The sequence below is a fragment of the Globicephala melas genome, chromosome 8 (genome assembly GCF_963455315.2).
Source record: "Globicephala melas chromosome 8, mGloMel1.2, whole genome shotgun sequence".
NCBI classification, from domain to species: domain Eukaryota; kingdom Metazoa; phylum Chordata; class Mammalia; order Artiodactyla; family Delphinidae; genus Globicephala; species Globicephala melas.
In genome coordinates, this window is record NC_083321.1 from 89,189,469 (window position 1) to 89,208,913 (window position 19,445).

At 44.8% G+C, this 19,445-nt stretch overlaps 1 protein-coding gene across 4 annotated transcripts in view; it reads left to right on the forward strand.

The window, feature by feature from the left end:
• Nucleotides 1–1,512: 1,512 nt before the first annotated feature.
• Nucleotides 1,513–19,445, forward strand: part of TTC12 (tetratricopeptide repeat domain 12) — a 48,105-nt gene continuing 30,172 nt past the window's right edge. The window contains exons 1-7 of one of the 4 annotated variants that reach the window (XM_060304062.2): nt 1,513–1,614; nt 3,531–3,603; nt 9,653–9,816; nt 10,377–10,398; nt 11,043–11,120; nt 11,950–12,071; nt 16,392–16,451. In XM_060304062.2, coding sequence (XP_060160045.1) covers nt 3,546–3,603; nt 9,653–9,816; nt 10,377–10,398; nt 11,043–11,120; nt 11,950–12,071; nt 16,392–16,451 — 504 coding nt within the window. In that variant the 5' untranslated portion in view covers nt 1,513–1,614; nt 3,531–3,545. The remainder of the gene's footprint in view (nt 1,615–3,530; nt 3,604–9,652; nt 9,817–10,376; nt 10,399–11,042; nt 11,121–11,949; nt 12,072–16,391; nt 16,452–19,445) is intronic. The other 3 variants (XM_030837240.3, XM_030837249.3, XR_009564963.1) reach the window with 3 other exon arrangements.

Genomic DNA, 19,445 nt, shown 5'->3' on the forward strand with positions numbered 1-19,445 from the left:
ATCTAATCCTCTCTATTCCCGCTACCAATACATGCTGTCGACAATCTCTAACTTGTCTCCCAGTGTCCCTCTGGCCTCGTTCCAGATCATTCTCCACATTGCAGCCAGAATGATTTTCTAAAAAGAAAAATCTGAGCATGTCACTCCTCTCCTAGAACCCCTCAAAAGCTGCTTGTGGCACTTAGGAGAGAGACCCAGAACTTTTCAAAGGCCCTGTGTGACCTGGGCCTGGCTTCACCTTGTACTACTTACTTTTGCTCTCTAGGCCGCAGCCAAGCTTGGCTTCCTGTTGGTTCCTTGTCCTTGCCAGGCTCCTTCCTGACTGCCCATCCTGCCCCCTCTGCCTCCACCTCCCTCTCCAGCTGGTCCATGCCCACTCATCCCTTAAGTCTCAGTGTAAACGTCACATCCTCAGGGAATATCTCCAAGGTTTGAGACTCAGCTTTCATGGTACCCTTTGCTACTTTTGTTTTTCACCCTTTACTTCTTATAGCACTTACCACAGTGAGAATTTAAGTGATTATTTGTTTATTGACCTTTAACCCCCTCACGTGGCAAGCTCTTTCGGTGTGGATACTCGTGATGGTTAATTTTATGGATCATTGGCCCAAAGGGTGCTCAGATACTTGAATATTATTCTGGGTTTGTCTGTGTGTCTGGATGAGAGTAACATTTGAATCCATAGCCTGAGTAAAGCAGATCTCTCTCCCCACTGTGGGTGGGCCTCATCCGATCAGGTGAAGGCCTGAATAGAATGCTTTCTCTCTGCCTGACTGTAGTAGCAGGAACATTGGTCTTCTCCTGCTTTTGCACTCAGACTTGGACTGGAATTTACACCATCGTCAGCTCTCCTGGTTCTCAGGCCCTTGGACTTGGACTGGAACTCACACTATTGGCTCCTTGGGTCTCCAGCTTGCCAGCTGTAGCTGGTGTACTTCTCAGCCTCCATAATCATGTGAGCCAACTCCTTACAATAAATCAATCTCTCTCTCTCTCTCTCTCTCCGTGAATGTGTCCATTGTCTCATTCTGCTCTAAATGCTATGATTCCCTGGATAATAACCATCACTTACCCCTACTGACTAGGTGCCTGGCACCCTAACTGTAAATCTTATGAGAAAGTACCATTTCTCCATTTTTTATATAAAGGACAACTCTGAAGATCAGAGAAATCACATAATTCTCCTCTCCGAAGGTCTCGCGTATACTAATAAGTAAAATCGGATTCACATCCAAGCCTGCCTCTCCCAAGTACGCTGCAGACCTTCCCTCTTCCGGGCCAGGGATATTAAGCTAATGCAAGCGACACACCCTCCAACCCCAGAAAACGAAGAAGCCAAAACCTGGCGCTGATTTAGGGATCAGCGCAGGTCACTCGGGCTTCTTTTGCTCCCCCCAGCTTCCCCGGTCCCCAGCGGGCTTCCCCGGTCCCCAGTGGGCTTCCCACGCTCCAGCTCGGCCTTGAACTTGGCTGCCCGCTCCGGAACTAGAACGCAGGGCGCGTCGGAGCACGGGGCCAAGTCAGCCCCTGGCCTTTGGCGCCGCCCCTCCTCAGCCTAGGTCGGTCACCGCCCGCCCACAACCGCCATTTCCTGTCCAGCTCTGGGCGCGTCAGGTCAGTGCAGCGGGGTGGCCCGGGGTCTGCCCTGGTGCTGGTCCGGATCTGGCCGTCAGAGCCAAGCAGAGGACGCTGGTTTGGGCCCCGGTGGATGGGACGGTATCAGCTGAGGGCCGCGGGGACCTCCACGGCGGGCACTCAGCCGATGGACGCTCTGGAGCGGTTGCCCGGGCAACGGTGCCGCCGGCCCCGCCCCTCTGCGCCGGCCGGGGAGGGGGCGTTTGGGGCGAGCGGGTCTTCTGGCTCCAGGCGGGGCGCAGGCTCCTTCCCGGTGAAGTGGGTACCGTCGGACGCCTTGGGCATCACCGTGCCCTGGCCTTCTCGTCCCGTCGTGGGTTCGCTGCCCGGGCATGGCGCGCCCTGAGACCCTGGCCTGGGAGCAGAGGGCTTGGCGCCTGCCGGCGGGAGTTCTGAGCCTGCCTTCTGCCTCTCCTAACCTTGGGCAAGTCAACTCACTTGACTAGGCCTCAGTTCCATGGTAGCCTGAATTGTTAAGAGCTGGAAAGAAACCTAGCGATCATTTAGTTAAGCCAGAGGTCCCCAGCCCTGTTTTATAGATAAGGATGTCTCGCAGTAACCACTCATTGCCAACCTGGTGCTTTAAATTAATCCCCAGATAGCCCTCTGTTTTTTAAAATTTATTTATTTATTTATTTTTGGCTGTGTTGGGTCTTCGTTTCTGTGCGAGGGCTTTCTCCAGTTGTGGCAAAAGGGGCCACTCTCCATCGCGGTGCGCGGGCCTCTTACTATCGCGGCCTCTCTTGTTGCGGAGCACAAGCTCCAGACGCGCAGGCTCAGTAATTGTGGCTCAGGGGCCCAGTTGCTCCGCGGCATGTGGGATCCTCCCAGACCAGGGCTCAAACCCGCGTCCCCTGTATTCGCAGGCAGATTCTCAACCACCGCGCCACCAGGGAAGCCCCAGTCCTCTGTTTGTATTATAGTTTCCATAGAACGAATGAGGCCTCTGAGGGTCAGAGAGGTTGTGACTTTAGCTGAGGTAGCACAGCTTATAACTGGTGGAGTCTCAGAGAGATCAAATAACTCACAGCGTGTTCCTGGCAGATTTCAAATTTCCAGTTAAAGGTGCCTTATTTGGCTACACTGTTATTAAACCTAGCTGTAAATCAGAATCACCTGGAGGGTGTTTAAAACTGTACATTCCAGGGTACTCTCTCAGGCTTACTAACTGAGGGGCTCTGGGCTAAGGCTGAAGAATCTTATGCTAAACCAGATTTTGGATGATTCTTATGGTCTGTGGGTGGACCTTTGAGAACCACGGGCTGTAGCATGAGGCCTTTCACTCAAAAACAACAGAGTGGTGATCCAGCTAAAGTACTTGGAGAGGAGAAGAGAGGCTGGCGTGCAGGGCTGTCAAGTTCGAATCCCTCCATGCAATTTGTAGCTTCTCTTCATTCCTCAGAAATAAGCCAGAGGCTTGTATTTTAAATAGTTTGGACATTTAGATGTAAATTGTCCCATTTTTGGTTACCTGTCACACAGCCAGGTCCAAAGCTTCTGGCTGGGCCAGCCTGTCATGATCAAAGTCAAGCGTTAGTGCCCTCCTCCATCTCTGGTGGCCTGTCAACTGCTCTCCACCTGGCCGCCTTCAAGCCGTGTCCCTGACTCACAGCAGCTGATGTTGGCTTTGTAGGGACATTTTGCAGAGCACTTTCCCCATTGGAGGGAGGCTGGCAGCTTTCCAGAAATATCGCCACACATAATGAGGGTCCCTTGGCCTTAACAGCAGTCAGAGTGTAATAGATCACCCTGCTTGTTATTCATGACTTTTATAAACACAAATCCATCTTGAAAATAATTACCTGGCTCTTAGTTTTAGAAGGCTAATCAGTCTGAGAAATTCTGTTTAGAGTTTTATTATTATTAATTTTCATCATTTATGCTGCCTCCCTCAGGGATTCTGGTTCACAATGGCTGACTATCAAGAGGAGGACTTGCAGAAATTTCTTAAAAATGTAGATGAAATCAGTAAGTACCAGTAAATCATATACTAATTAAATTTTACTTTAGGGAGGTGGAGTGGTTAAAGAGAGATGATTACTCTAAGTTAGTTCATGGGTTGCCTGACAGGTTTATGACTCTTAAGGAAAAAAACGTTCTTGAGATTAAACAGAAGGGGTATTGAGAAGCAAGTAATATTGGAGCCTGGGGGTAATATTTTTTGGCTGTTAATTGGTATCAGAGAAGCTGCTAACATTCTGATTGAATTCAGGCTGACAGCTCTTCCTTGTATTTTCTCCCCTTCTGTGTAGAATCAGGTCAAAGGGAGCTTCTATTTCCCCATCACCAATGAGCCTACTGTTCCCTTGGAGAAGATCACTCAGGAGCCCCACTGATCGGTCTGAAATCCCTCTTGTTTTAGGGGAGAGCTCTTCCTGGTTTTGAGCTGCAGAGGCAAAGTCAGAAGGCTTTCCCTCAGGGTCCATCACATTACATAGATGGCGGCTGGTTGTCATACTCCTGTCTCTCTTCCTCTAGGCAGGAAGACCCTTCCCCAACTTAGACAGGTGGGATCTCAAGGGACATACTCTGACCACACAGATCACACACAGGAGATTCCAAAGCACTCAGTCCCTGCTCAGACTTCAGGGAGCTTGTTTGAGGATAGAGACAAGAAAACCAGCAGTGAAACAAACCTTACATATCAAATAGAAATATATTGAAGTTGCTGCTTCTCACAGGCTGCATGGGTCCAAAGAATAAAATGGTTTTAAAAATAGTTCAGGCAACTTCATAGATGGTACATCCTTAGGGTGTTCTTTGGGTTTGTCATGGGCTTCTTCTCCTTGGCCCATCCCCCAAATGTTGTTCTGGCCTGGCCCACTGCTCGCCTTTCTCTTCAGGTGATCAAGCCCAAGCACGTGCTTTTAGCTACCACCCTTGTGATGACCCCACATCTCAATTGCTACCAGCCACTTTTTTTTTTTTTTTTTTTGCGGTACGTGGGCCTCCCACTGCTGTGGCCTCTCCCGCTGCGGAGTACAGGCTCCGGACGCGCAGGCTCAGCGGCCATGGCTCACGGGCCCAGCCGCTCCACGGCATGTGGGATCCTCCCGGACCGGGGCACAAACCCGTGTCCCCTGAATCGGCAGGCAGACTCCCAACCACTGCGCCACCAGGGAAGCCCACCAGCCACTTTTTTTGAGCCTCAGCCTGTATGCCAACTGTCACACCCATTGTATCCCTCAAGCACCATGAACTTAATAAGTCCGAAGGTTTGTTGATCATCTCTTTCTCTGTCCCCTCCCAGTGCCAAATAAAACCTTCTTCTCCTACTCTCCCATTCGTTCTAGTCTCACTTGGTGGCACTGCTGTCCCCAGATTTACAAGTCACATTGGCCTCCTCTCACCTCTCAGCCCTTAATTTAATCAGCCCTCAGGTTTGCCTTCTCCCTCCAGCTCCCAGCTCTCCAACCTCCCTTTGTTCTGGTTCTCTTATCCAGACTATTTCAACAACCCCCTGATTGTTCTTCCCGGCCTTCAGGCTTACACTCCCCACAGGGTAATGTATCTAAAATGCAAATCTGACCCAGCCACTTCTCTGCTTGCATTCTCCCCGCAGTCCCAATAAATTTCATGCTCTCATCAGGACCTAAGTCCTCCCGTGACCTAGGCCTGACCTCTCACCTCCCCCTACCTCGCACTTGAGCTACAGACTGCTTCCGGTTCCCCACACACCCCCTGACCCTTCATCCTCTGCCTGCTGCCTTTGTCCTCCCCTCTGCCTCCCGGTCTTTCTTTACCTGGCTACCATTCATTTGTACCCCAAGTTCATTTCCATATCATTTATATCAGTGCCGTCTGATAGAGCATTCTGTGATGATAGAAATGTTCTATAATCTGCACTGTCCACTGTGGTAACCAGTGACCACAAGTGGCTATCGAGGGTTTGAAATGTGGCTAGTGCTACTAAAGCAGTGAATTTCTCTATTTCGTTTATAAGTAATTTAAATTTATATAGCCACATGTGTATAGATTCTATACATTCATTTCTTGGGCTCTTGCTGTGTACTGAGCATTGCTAGACCCTGGAGAGTGCAGTAACAATGAATAAGAATTACTTTCCTTCATGGTACCTACAGTCTGGTGGGGAAAACAGATATTAAACAAGTAATTTCAAGGGTGATGTATGCTACAAAGAGAGATTGGTAAAATGCAAGAGACTCTAACTCAGATTAGGGAGTTGTCTGATGGGCTGCTGTAACAAAATATCACAGACTGGGGGGCTTAGGCAACAGAAATTAATTTTTGTCACAGTTCTGGAGATCAGAAGACCAAGATCAAGGTATTAGGTTTAGTTTCTCCTGAGCCCTCTCTCCCTGGCTTGTAGACAACCCCCTTCTTACTGTGTCCTCACATGGTCTTTTTTCTGTGTGTGCACATCCCTGGTGTTTCTTCCTCCTCTTATACGGACATCAATCCAATTGGTTTAGGGCCCCACCCTTATGACCTCATTTATCCTTCATGACCTCTTTAAAAGCCCTGTCTCCAAATACAGTCACACTGAGGGGATTAGGGCTCCAACACATGAATTGGGGCAGAGGGGCACAATTCAGCCCACAAATAAAGGCTTCCCTAAAGGATGAGATTTAAGCACAAATCTGAAGTCTGAGTAGGAGTTGGCCACTGGGGAGAGGGTAGGGGAGTATTCTAAATGGGGAGAAAGTACGTAGGAAAGATGGAAGTTAAGAGCAAGTGTGGTACTTTTGAGAAACGGAAAGATTAAAAAGCTCAGTATAGCTGGAGAGAATAGATCAAGGAGAGAAGGGTCCCATCTGAGTCCAGAAAGGCCAGGTCAGGAAAGACCTTGGAAGCCACAGTAAGGAATTCGTGTTTATCCTGAGAGCAATGGGAATCCTTTGGAGGGTTTACTCAGAGCAGAAACATGGTCAAATTTACACCTTAGAAAAGTCACTCTGGCAGTGGTACACTGGAGGGGAGAAGCAAACAGGTGCTGAGAGCCAGCTCGGAGGCTGTTACAGTGCTCCAGGGAGAAGAGACTGTGGCTGGAATGGACACAAGTAGACAGATTGGAGACATAATTCAGAACTTACTTGACAGGCTTTAGTGTTGATGGCTGTGAAGGTGGAGGGAGAACAAAGGCTTAAGGATGAGCCCGGGAGTCTTGATTGAATGACAAGTGGATGGTTGGACCATCTGCTGAGATAGGGGCATTTGAAGGAGGAACAGTCTGGGGAGAAAGAGGATAGGCAGATGAGTAAGGCATCCCAGTGAAGATGTTCAGAAGGCAGCTGGCTTTGTGAGTCTGAGCCTAAGCGAGAGAGAGTGGCTGGGGAGGTCAACTTAGGAGGCACTGGCATCTGCATGGTATTTGGAGCCGTAGGAGGGAACAGGAATTCCTGGGAAAGGTGCAGAAAAAGAGAAGAGGGCTCGGGCAGAGAGTCTACAGAGAAAAAGTCAAAAAAATCTACAAATAAATTATTAAAGTAAAGAAGGAAATCGAGCAAGGTTTTTGGATACGAGATTAATGTATAAAATTCAGTTGCATTCTTATATACTTCCTATATACCAGCCGCACTTCATTTACAATACCAAAATAAATCCCTCAAAATATATGCAAGACCTTTATGGGAAAGGTTATAAAATTTAATTGAAAGAGCTCCCAGTGGTCAAAACTAGAACAATTTGAGCAAGAAAGCAAACAGTATTGCATTATAGCCCAAAGTATAAAATAAATATCCATGAGTCTATATGGATATAAATAAACGATGAATAGATAAATAAGTAAATAAATATGTAAGGCAAATCTCCCATACAGAAGAATCTCAAACAATTTATGTAGATATTCCTGCGTCTAGAAGGTAGAGCATAACTCTCCACCCCTGAAAGTGAGATACATTTACTGACTTGCTTCCAAAGAGTACAGCACAGGAAAAGAGGAGAAAAGGTAGCTTTAAGATAGAAAAAGCTGACAAACTCTTCCTTAGGTGGTCAAAGTTAACAGCATGATAAATCATATTGATAACGTGTACCCTTAATATGTGCTATGGTCTTCCTCCCCAAATCTTGAGAACCTCAGTCTGACTGTGACAGTAACATCAGGTAAACCCAAACTGAAAACTATTCTACCAAAAATACCTGACCAGTAATTCTCAAAACTGTCAAGGAAAACAAGGAAGGTCTGAGAAGTTGTCATGGCTCAGAGAATTATAAGGAGACATGACTAAATGTAATGTGATATCCTAGATGGTATCCTGGAATGGAAAAAGGATATTACAGAGAGATTAATGAAATTAGAATAAAGTTCAGAGTTTAGTGAATAAAAATTTTAATTAAAAGACATAAAATATCTAAATAAGTGGAGGCATATTTTATCATGGATGGGAAGACACATTTGGTAAGGAAATCTGTTCTCAAATTATTTTCTACATTCAACACAATTTAGATCAAAATCCCAAAAATGTTTTGTGTAGAGTTCAACAAGCTGATTCCAGAGTTCACACAGAAGAGCAAAGGGCCAAGAATTAATCCAGAAAATTTTTCAGGAAAATAAGAAGGTGGGATCTCCCTATCCGATGTTCAAGACTCATTATAAAGCTGTAGTAATTACGCACGGAAGGTTTGGTGCTGAAAAAGATGTCATCCAGTAGAATGGGATAAAGAGCCTAGAGCAGGTTCACGCATGTAACAGGGATGGCACAACACATCGGTGACAAGGCAGGGACTCTTCAACAAATGGTGCTCGTGCCCTATGCGAAGTCAGCTCCAGGGGACTTCGCTGGTGGTCCAGTGGTTAAGACTCTGCACTTCCACTGCAGGGGGCACGGTTGCAATCCCTGGTCTGGGAATTAAGATCCCCCGTGCCAGGCGGTGTGGCAAAAAAAAAAAGTCAGCTCCAGGTGGATTAAATACCCTAATGAGAAAAACAGAACGTTAAAACATACAGAAGACATATAAGAGTATATTTGTAAACCTAATATACACAAAAGGCATAAAGCATAACGGGAAATATTGGTACATTTAACACATAGAAAATTTCTTCAACAAAAGCTTCCATAAAAACAGATAAAAAGACAAACCATACACAAGGAGATGTTCACAAATACATATCAGTCCAGAATATATAAAGAAATCATAATAAGAAAAAGACAAACAACCCAATAGAAAATTGGCCAAGGATAGGAGCAGGCAGTTGACATATAAGGAAATCCAAATGGCTTACAAACCAATGAAAAGATGGTGATCCCAGTCATGTTCAGGAAAATGCAAATGAAAACATTGAGGAGATAAATGCATTATAGTGGCAACAACTTAAAAGTTTGACAAGCGTTAACTAGGATGTGGAGGCATGGGAACTCTTGTCACAGCTTGTAGGAATAAACCTTGATACAGCTGTAACCTGAGAAATATGTCACATGTGTGCATGGGGAAATATGTACACAGATATTCGATTCGTCATTTATTCACTAGCAAAAAATTTAAAAACACCTGGATGTCCATCAATAAGAGAATGGATTTCCTATGGTATATACAGTGATTAAAATAAACCAACTGCAACCATTAGTATCAAGAACAAATCTCTAAAGCATGTTAGGAGAAAAAACTAGGTTGCAAAAGAATGCACATTTTGTAAAAACCATTTATTTAAGATGTTTAAATACACACATATACACAAATTCTCTAGTAGGTGAATAGGTTCTGGGGATCTAGTATACAGCATGGTGACTATTGTTAACAGTACTGTACTATACACTTTAAAGTTGCTGAGAGAGTAGATCTCAAATGTGCTCACCACACACACAAAAAATGAAATTATATGAGGATATGGGTGTGTTAACTAACCTTGGTGTGGGAATCATTTCTCAGTGTATACGTGTATCAAATCACCATGTTGTACACCTTAAACTTACACAATGTCATGTGCCAATTGTATCTCGGTAAAGCTGGAAAAATAAAAGTCCTTCCCCATGAAATTTTCTACACCACCTTTTAAGTGAATGGAGTCTTTCTTTTTGAAGACCTTGCTTGAATAATTCACCTCTGATTTCTCCTCTAGCCAATTTAATTCAGGAGATGAATTCTGATGACCCAGTCGTACAGGAGAAAGCTGTTCTCGAGACAGAAAAGAGACTGAAGTTTACAGAGGAAGACCAAGAGGAGGACGAGTGCAGGACCACCGTGAACAAGACCATGATCAGTCCTCCACAAGCTCCCACAAAGGTGCCCTTTCCCTATGGTGGAGTTATCTAAGTAGACAGAGTGAGAAGGTCTGCATAAAGCAGAGGAAGTAGTGGTTTAATCTCAACTGCCTGGTGAGGCTGAAATAGCCTTTTGATTTTTAGATTCACTTAGATTTATTTTCCACAAGGAAGTATAAACTCTGATTTCTTGATCTTTCTGGGTCATCCTTAAACAACCCTTTGGGTTTGTTTTAATGAAAATTTGGCCTCTCTACCCACTGAGCTTGTGACCATTTTTAAGCCGCTAAGGTAATATATTCTACTAACTCATATTTCCAGCTCATACAGCCACAGCGGCGGTCCCATGACCTGCTCGCCCTTGTTTCTGCAGATGTGGCCCCATAACAATTGTGCCCATAACTAGATCTCCTGATTTACAGCAAGCCCCCTGAATTTTGAGCCTTTCAGTATCGATGGTTAAAGGAAATGACCCTACTCCCCACTTGTAATTGATCTGCCTTCTTGCTTCATAGATGTATAAATGAGGGAGTGGTTTTTGAAATTTGTGTCTTTGTTTTTATGATAACCTGTGCCCTGCAGAATACAGATGAAATAAACACAGGTAAGTACAGCATCTCTCTTTCCAATGTGTATTATTCCTTTAGGATCAGTGTTTATTGATTGTAGCTTCCAGACCCTTAAATTATAGCCTCTGGGCTTACAAACAACCCATGAACAAAAACCTACTGATCATTCAACTCTGTTACTAGTAGTCAGAGGGGACAGTACTCAGAGGGTTTTTCCTACGTTCTCCTGGCCAGTCTTTTGTAAACTGAATTCAGTTATTCTGTTTCATCCAATTTACTCTTAGCTGCTTAAAGGGATCCAGAGAGTTTCTCAGTTGCTCAGCTCAGAAGCTCATTATGCTAAGTGGAACAAAAAAGTCTGTCTTCAAAGAAAAACTCTTTTAAAAGAGGCATAATTCAAATTTGAAGCACAGACATAGTCACCGTGTATAATAATACATCACACAGATTACCATTTACTGTCAAATTAAGAAAATGTCATTTTAGTTGTCTCCAAATCTGTGTGTGTGTGTGTGTGTGTGTGTGTGTGTGTGCGCGCGCGCGTACATGTGCCTACATGTGAATGCATGAAAAGTGTGGCTCTAAAACTCTAAAGTAGCTTTTTTCTGAATTTGAGCTAAAGAACTGATTATAGTGTTCGGATTTTTCTTTTTAATATTTGAAATTACGCTGTTGTCAGAGGCCTTCTTGGCATCTGTGGAGAAGGATGCAAAAGAACGTGCCAAAAGAAGAAGGGAAAACAAAGTCTTAGCAGATGGTAATTGTCAGTCTTTTCACTTTTCAATAGCCAGGGTGATTTGTGCTAGAAAGAGCAAGGAAGTCTCTATGCTAATGTCTGAGGACATCAAGATTCCCAGTGGGTGGGTCCATGATGGGCCTGAGGCAGTGGGACGTGGCCAGGCAGAAACTAGTCTGTTTCCTGTTCCCACAGGAGCAAGCAGGGAGTCAGACACAGCCCTGAGTCAGCCTCCACAGTCAGACCTTTCTAAAGCACATGGATGGATGTAGCAGCACTAAGTGATGCTTGGAACGTAGGGAGGGATGGGAGTGAGGTACTACTGTCCAGCCTGAGGCACAGATGAAGGAATGAAAAAGAAAAATGAAACAAGCAAACAAAGCTGGGAGAAGGGAGAGGGGAAATAAAGGAAAAGAAAGAACTGGGGTTGTGTGTGTGGTGAGGAAGATACACATGGCAGAGGAATGCTTTCAGCACTTATTTTATACCACTCAGTGGTGTGTGTGCTGCAGATCTGAACGATTCCGTATTTGCTAGAAAATTCGTTGTTTGAATCTCTTTATGAGACGTTTGAATGTGCAGACTTGCCCTTTGTGGCAAGTCTGGGGTGTTCTGAGCCTTGAGGCAGAGACCTTTACTTGTTCTGAGAAGCTGCTTAGAAGACTTCGGGTAGATTGAGAGAACAGAAACCGACCTGGAATTACCTGCAGAGCGAAGTAAGTGACAGGCCCCCTTTGGATGCATGGAAGCTCTGACCTTCGAAGTAGAGTTGGAAAATCAGGACAGTGAAGTCTGAAAGAATTTTCCAGTGTGTGGGGAGAGCTCACCTGTGTAACTTCTATTCTCACAGCCCTAAAAGAAAAGGGGAATGAAGCATTTGTCAAAGGTGATTATGAAACAGCCATCCTGTGCTACAGTGAGGGTTTGGAGAAGCTGAAGGACATGAAAGTACTGTACACCAACCGAGCCCAGGTGAGTGATCCAAGGATGTGTCCACGGGCTTTCCTCAGGGAACAGTAGCCACTAACCTTGTGAAAGCAGAGAAAGATGAGCCCAGACGGCGCCAGCGTTGTGCTCGTAACCGTGTAACGGCGCCAGTGTTGTGCTCGTAACTGTGTAACGGCTGGCTCTGGCCGGGTTGGGGGTGGGGGCTGATTTGTGTGGAGCATTTGCCAATTTCCATGGTGTAGATACTTACACTGTGGTTCAATCTCAAGGTACCAGCTTGGAATCATTGAAGGAGAGCTTGGGAACAGCTACACATAATCAGTTCTCTCCATAGTAGAAGTCAGCTCCAGCACATCACTGATGGTACCCAGGCACTTTCCCTCGTGTATAGACAAGAAATCTAGTGGAATGAGACAGTCTATGAGACCTTGGAATTCTGCCACCACTGAAGTTGTTCAGCTTCTTTTTTTGATGCCAGTCTACGCTCCTAAGGGTTACTCTCCTGTTAATTTCTTACCCATCGTTTCAATCCCTCCTTGATTAAGCTTCTGTGACTGGGGTATACTGGAGAGCTAATGGGCCTAGAGCCAATTTCTCAGAAATTTTGAGTTTCTGAAGTCCCTCATACCTCCGTTTTATATCACAGACGAGCTCAGATTCCTGGAACACCAGGTAAAAACCATCACCCAGATGTTTATTATCTACTACTTAATGAAGGGCAAAATTAATAGTTCTCAGTTGAAACAAAAATGTCACCTGTGACCTTATCTTTGAAAACTACTTGAATTTGTGTATGGAAGAGCTCTCTGCTGCTCAGGCCTGAAAAATTGGCAGATTCGTGGACATGATTATCCAATGATCAGGATATGTCAGCAGGACCTGGGTGAGATGAACTTGACACCATGTCATTTACAAGAGGGAGAGATTCATCAGCTCCAATTTCTATAACTCAAGATTAAGAAGATCCTGCTGTGGTATGTTGAGGAAGAGTGCAAGAAACAGGACGTTAGCAGTCCAGAAAGTCTGGGCAGTGACAGTGATTTAATGATAAATAAATCCAAGCACAACATAAGCTCATTAGTTCAGCAGTTTGGATAAATCGGACTCGAGTTGAGGTGTCATTTACCTAGACCCATTTGTGGAGAAAAATTGTAATAAAGAAGAGAATCAGTAAATAAAATGGCCAGAGGTTGATTTTGCCATGTACTTCTTATCCCCCTAACAAGATTATAAACTTTTTGAAGGTAAAAACTGCCATGTACTTTTCCCCCTAATGCTTTACTTATAAGAGATGTTCAATAAATCCTTGTTAAGTTACATAACACTGGGTGGAGGCATAATAAGTCCATTTAAGGGAATGGAGTTTCTGTTGACACATCAAAAGGAACATTTAAATGCAAACAATTAATAGAATAATCACAGTTCCTTTTTATTTATCACCAAATTTGGTCTCCAGAACATTTACCTACTGATGCTTATTCAGTCTTGTTACTCTGAAGTTATTTGAAAGCTGTAAAATTGAATTGCCTTTAAAATGTTATATAATTCAGACTTATACTAATTCAGATGGTCTATACCCTGATTCATCTAAATTAGTTACATTTTTACTGTACTCAAGTTTAAGCAGCACTTCGATTAGTTCTGGAGAATCACATTAAGAATGACTGTGGATAAAAATAAGTAAATGCAATGAAAAGCTTTGGGAAGGCAATTCCTCCCACTTTTCCCAAAGAGAAAGCTTATTCAGAGACAAATAAATGCAAACTGTGCTGCCTGGTGTTAAGAATCATTTGAACCGTTGACTATTTTTAAAATGCCTCCCTGTTTGCACGCAGTGTTAGAAAACACTTAATAAGGACCCTGTGAACTGAGAGTTGCTGCTTGCTGGAGAGAAAACCTACCCTTTCATCGCCGTGTTTTTCTCCTGGAGCTAATGTTATGATCAATAAATTGCTGGTGTAATTTAGATAAATCAAGAGTTTAACTGCCATTTGGAAAAGTCATTCTTTTTAAAATGTGGAAAAACAAAAGAGAACAGGGAATTTATAGGGTGTTGGGTCTAAGCTTTAAAAAAAGAAAAAGAAAGAAAAGTGAAAGGCTCTGTATAAAAATTGTTGAAGCCCATATAGAATTTTTCAGAGTCTGTATCCTGAATAACAGTGTCGTGAAATTATGACTACGGTTGTCTAGAAGGATGTTCGTTTCTTCCTCACATCCTCTGACTTTCTAATGAAACCCCACACCCAGAGGAAAGGGTGGTGCTTTATAGAACAGAGGGCTCAAAGAGGCGTTGCCTTCAATTAGTACTGAAGCCCTGTTAATGAAAGCACTGCAGAGCAGCTTCCTATGTATTGGTGCGAAGAGCTGCCCGGCAGAAATCCCACTAGCTGGCTATTGCCTGCTCTCTCCTCACTTTGGTTGAATGCTTAGATTTCTCATGAATTATAACACTAACCTCATATTTGGCCTGTCCATGTAAATATCTCATCAGATTTATTGTTCAGAGTGTCACAGTGCCCTGGTACAGTTTTGATCATGGGCAAACCTCCATGGGGTATTGGGTCTATTGTTGGTGACCGATGGGACCCTGGTGCCTGGTTTTCCTTTCTTCCAACAGGGTGATCATTGCTGCTTCTTAGGGAACTTTCCAAAAGAAGAGCCCTTAAAGTCTACTTTGTGCAACTTGATAAGAATTTATTAAGCACCTTTCATGTCCAGTAATTAAATACAGAGGATATAGTAGCCATGGTGCTTGCTGTTAAATGACTTCATTTGTTTATAGATCACACCTCTTTGAAACTATAAATGAACTAGATTCTTAATTCGGTTTAGTTTGAGTGGATCACAGAATTCTGAGTTAATTCTTGATTTTCAAGATTTTCCCCAATTCTAGGAGATCCCGGAAGAAAGCCCCAAGGCATTTGAGACCGAGGGCTCCTGGGGGTGGTCTGACTCTTAAATGTCAGCTCATTTCCTATTTCTCTTCCTGCTTGCTGCACTCATGAGGAAAGAAGGGGAACTTTTTCTTAAGCGTATTTCCATAACAGCTTTATTGAGATACAATTGATATAACCTACAATCCCCCATTGAAAATATACAATTCAGTGGTTTTTGGTGTATGCAACCAAATAGGCTGTGTGCAACCCTCGCCCACAGCCAATTTTAGAACAGTTTCATCATCCCCCAGAGAAGCCCGTACCCTTTAAGCAGTCGCTCCCCAGTCCTCCCCCCTCCCCCACCCCAGCCCTAGGCCACCACTAATCTACTTTCTGTCTCTATACATCTGCCTATTCAGGACTTTTCATATAAATGACATCATACAATGTTTATCCTTCCACTTAACAGTGTTTCCGGGGTCCCTCCATGTTGTAGATGCGTCAGCACTTCATTCCTGTTTATTGCCAAATAATATTTCATTGCCTAGATCTACCACATTTTGGCTATCCATTCAAAAATTGATGGACATTTGAGTCATTTCTGCTTTTTGGCTCTTATAAATAATTCTGCTATGAACACTGGTGTGCAGCGTTTTGCGTGGACATATGTTTATAGTCCTCTTGGCTATCTACCCAGGAGTGAAATTGCTGGATCCTATGGTACCGCTGTGTTTTACCTTTCCAGGAAATGTCAGACTGTCTTTCCAAATTGCTGCACCATTTCACATTCCCACCAGCAGTGTATGAGTGTTCTGATTTCCTGCATTCTCACCAACACTTGTTATTACCTGTCTCTTTGATTCCCTTCCTCATCTGGCTTCCTTCTGGAACATTCACAGCAGGGTAGCCTCCAGAAGCTAGCTCTTCCTTTGTAGGGGTGGTCAGTGCGCTGGGTACTGTCTGTTTGCCCCTCCAGATCCTCCTCTGCCCTGCTCTGTGCCCTGGGGGATTGACCTCTGTGGACTGCCCTCTTGGCTTCCCAACTTTCTAACTGCCATTTGGGTTCAGCCAACGAGCTGAGAAGGAAGGAGGAAAGTGAACTGCGGCTTTACTCTCCCAGCTTCTGCTCTACCAACTCAGCTCCTGTTGAGCGGCACTCTTCACAAAGCGACCCTCTCCCGTTTTGTTCATTGCTCCTCCCTCTGCCTCTTCAGGTCTGGCAGTGGTGATGGCTATCCATTGCTGGTCTCCCTCCACCCTGCCCTCACCCTGTGAATAGTCCCTTTATTAAACTCTCCCCGGTTACCCCTTGTGAGTGGCATCCGTTTCCTGCTGGGACCCTGACTGGTACAGGTAGGGACGAGTAACTTCTCATCACCACTCTCCTGCCCGACTACTCTTTCTGTGTTAACGGAAGACTGCCGGCTACAGAGCTGTGTATGAATAGCAGCTGTTTGTGTCCTTACAGGCTTATATCAAACTTGGGGACTACCAGAAGGCACTGGTGGATTGTGACTGGGCTCTAAAGGTAAGAAGATTGTTTCCTCTTCCACATGATGGAGCTGGGCTTGCTGGGGCCAGATGTCTCAGTCCTGAAGTGAACAGAGGGGAGCTGCCAGTGTATTATGGCAGGACAGGGTGTAGGCTCTGCAGTCAGAGCCTCAGTTTCCTCATCTGTAAAATGGGAACGAATAGAATTGTCGTGAGGGCTACGATAACGCACTCGGTGCCTTGCCCGTGGGAAGTACTCTGGAGAAGCTGCTGTTAATATTGGTTTTCAGGGTTTTATCACAATGGCTCACCCTTCACTGTTGTGTTATCAGGTGCTTTGCTCCACGTGGTAGTGGAGACGCCTCCTTCTCTTTCCAGAGCTGACCTCGGGGGCTTCTTTCCACAGTGTTGCCATTCTTCCTCATCAGTTCGGGCTTTTCCTCTCCGGTTCTGATAATTTGGAAATGTATCATAGCACCCCTTCTTTGTAGAGGAATAATCAAAAGAAAGAGTTCCTGTCGTTCAGCTTGGATACTAGTCAGGCCTCAGGCTGATAGCCTAATACTGTGCATGTATTTCCTCTGAAACCTGACAGAATAGATAATCAAAGGTGGAGAGAAGGAAGGACTGTTGGTAGAAATATTAGAAGGGTTTTAAAAGAGAAATGTCATGATCACTTCATAGGAACATTATTTCAGATGACTAAATATTTAAATAACCCTTAATCCACATTCCCCCAAGTTACTCTGTCACAGGGGCTTAACTAAATAACCAAAAACAGTGCTTCTCAGCCTTCCTTGCTGAAGTGCTAACAGAATAAACATGAGCCCCTGGAGGGTCTAGAAGCAGAGAGCATGAAATTTCTTTTTAGACACATGTTTTATCTTAAAAATCCTTGCAAATTTTGCATTGCATGCCATAAGATGTTATCTATTTGTCTTAATATAACCATGTTATTTTAAATAATTTATAATCAAGTAAAGTTGAAGTGCCGGGAGAACGTGCCAGGTTTATCCTATGCCATAGCTTCCCCTGGTCCAGCACTGCCTACCCCAGCTTAGTGAGCGTGGCCCCCAGACAAGAGCACATCGCAACAGCAGCACGTTGGCCACACCTGCTTCCTTACTTTTTATTGAAAGGGTATGCAAGAAAACAGGGGAATTCGAAGCTCACCTTTACTAACAACGGTTTATAAAACACGAGCATCCCACCAAAATGGATATCTGGAGTGCCTGATTTCTTTACCCCCTAGAAGATACGGTGTGGGGGACACCTTGTCCCATTGCATCGTGACAGTCTTTAAGTGATGAGAACTGCCCCAGACTGGCGCCATTAGGTTCTCCACAGCTCCAGTGGAGATCCATTAGCCTGCTTTGTCACCTTATATGATCATGACTTTTTTCTACTATCATCTGTAAGAGAAGAAAGAGGCAAGGGCGTTTTTCTCTGGTGTTTCAGCAATAACAGCAAAAGCTGCCGTTCGCTGCACGCTGGCCGTGAGCTGTCTCATTGGAGCCTCACAGCCTTCTTTTCTGTTCTGGTCAATTCCACAGTTATGCTCATCTTTCTGACAAGGAAACAGAGCCTCAGAGATTAACTATGTAAACTGTGTGGGATCACATAGCTAACGTTGGCCTAACTGTAGGCTGATGCCCTGAATTGTTGACTATAAACAGCTTCTCCACAGAATCCAGGAAACCCCATCATCCCTGGGTGTGGCTTTCATTCCTTCTGTGGCAGAAACAAGGTCTCCTTGTGGGGCTTCCAGGAGCATCTTTTCTGATCTGAAAAGGACCAAAGAGGTAGTCACAGCCTCGTGCTGATTCAGGACGACGCACTGGCCCATTCCCAAATGTTCACTGAAACACGATGTTATTAACGGTGAAACTGAGGCAAAGCAGGCCCAGCACAGCTGACATTAAAAAGTGCTGACACCCAGCAGCCAGCCTTGTTAAATGCCCAGCAAGGCTCCTGTTGAAGACGATCGGGTAAACACTTGGAGGGATGGGAAAAAAATGTATAAGGAATTCTAAAAACTGACAATCATTGGCTCTACGTGGAAGCTGTGAATTAAAAGAAAAAGTTTCACTCCTTTTAAACATTAGCAGTGAATGTCAGCGGCACTCCATTATTCGTAGTATTAGTACTTTCATGCCGGTTTAATATTTTTGACACTTGTGAATTGGCAGAGACAAGCCCATGTGATGACATTTCAAGACTGATCTTCCTAGTCAGGGAAGATAAGGCAGCGAAGCTGGTTTTAATTAGGATAAGAATCATTTCTTTCTTGGCAGACCTCTTCCTGCACAATAAACTGCACCTTCCTCTGAAGGCAGGATTCCTTTTGAGGGGACCTGGGGTTCAACTGAGAGAATCCTGGTGAGGGTTGGTACCTCATCGAAGGAGAAAGGGCCTATTAGTGAGAAAATCCATTAGTGGCCCTTTGTGTTAGTGTCTGAGTAAATGTGGTCACGATGCACCCCTCGCGATGGCACAGTGGGACGTGGACGCGATCTGGGGCTCCTTTTCCCCTGCTGGAACCCTGCCGCCCTGCCGGTGAAGGTGCTGTGAAGAGGTGGCTTCTGTGAGCTGCGGTGCCAGAGTTTCCGTTCCCTTTGACAGTTCCCTTCCTGCTTCCTCAGTTCCATCCTCTGTGAGTTCTCCAGGGTTCACTCCACAGCTCCCTGCCTTTCTTCCTCCTACAGTTTCTCCCTCAAAGCTCTCGTCTCCTCTGTCAACTGTCATTCTTGCAAATGGCTCTCACATCTGTATTTCAGCTGCCCCCCACCCCGCAGGTTTCCATGTGATTGTCTTTGCATCCTCTGAAACACAGTATGTCTTTGTTAGACTGTATGTCTTCAGAGTGGATTTCCTTCTACTCAACTGCTATAGCACTTTTCTGAGGGAGATCTGGTGTCATTTTTAAGCCTTTGGGTCCTGGAGTCAAATGGCTAGATTTTAATCCCAGCTCTTCCACTTAGTTATCTATGTGACCTTGAACCTCTCCAACCCCTAGTTTCCTCATATGTGA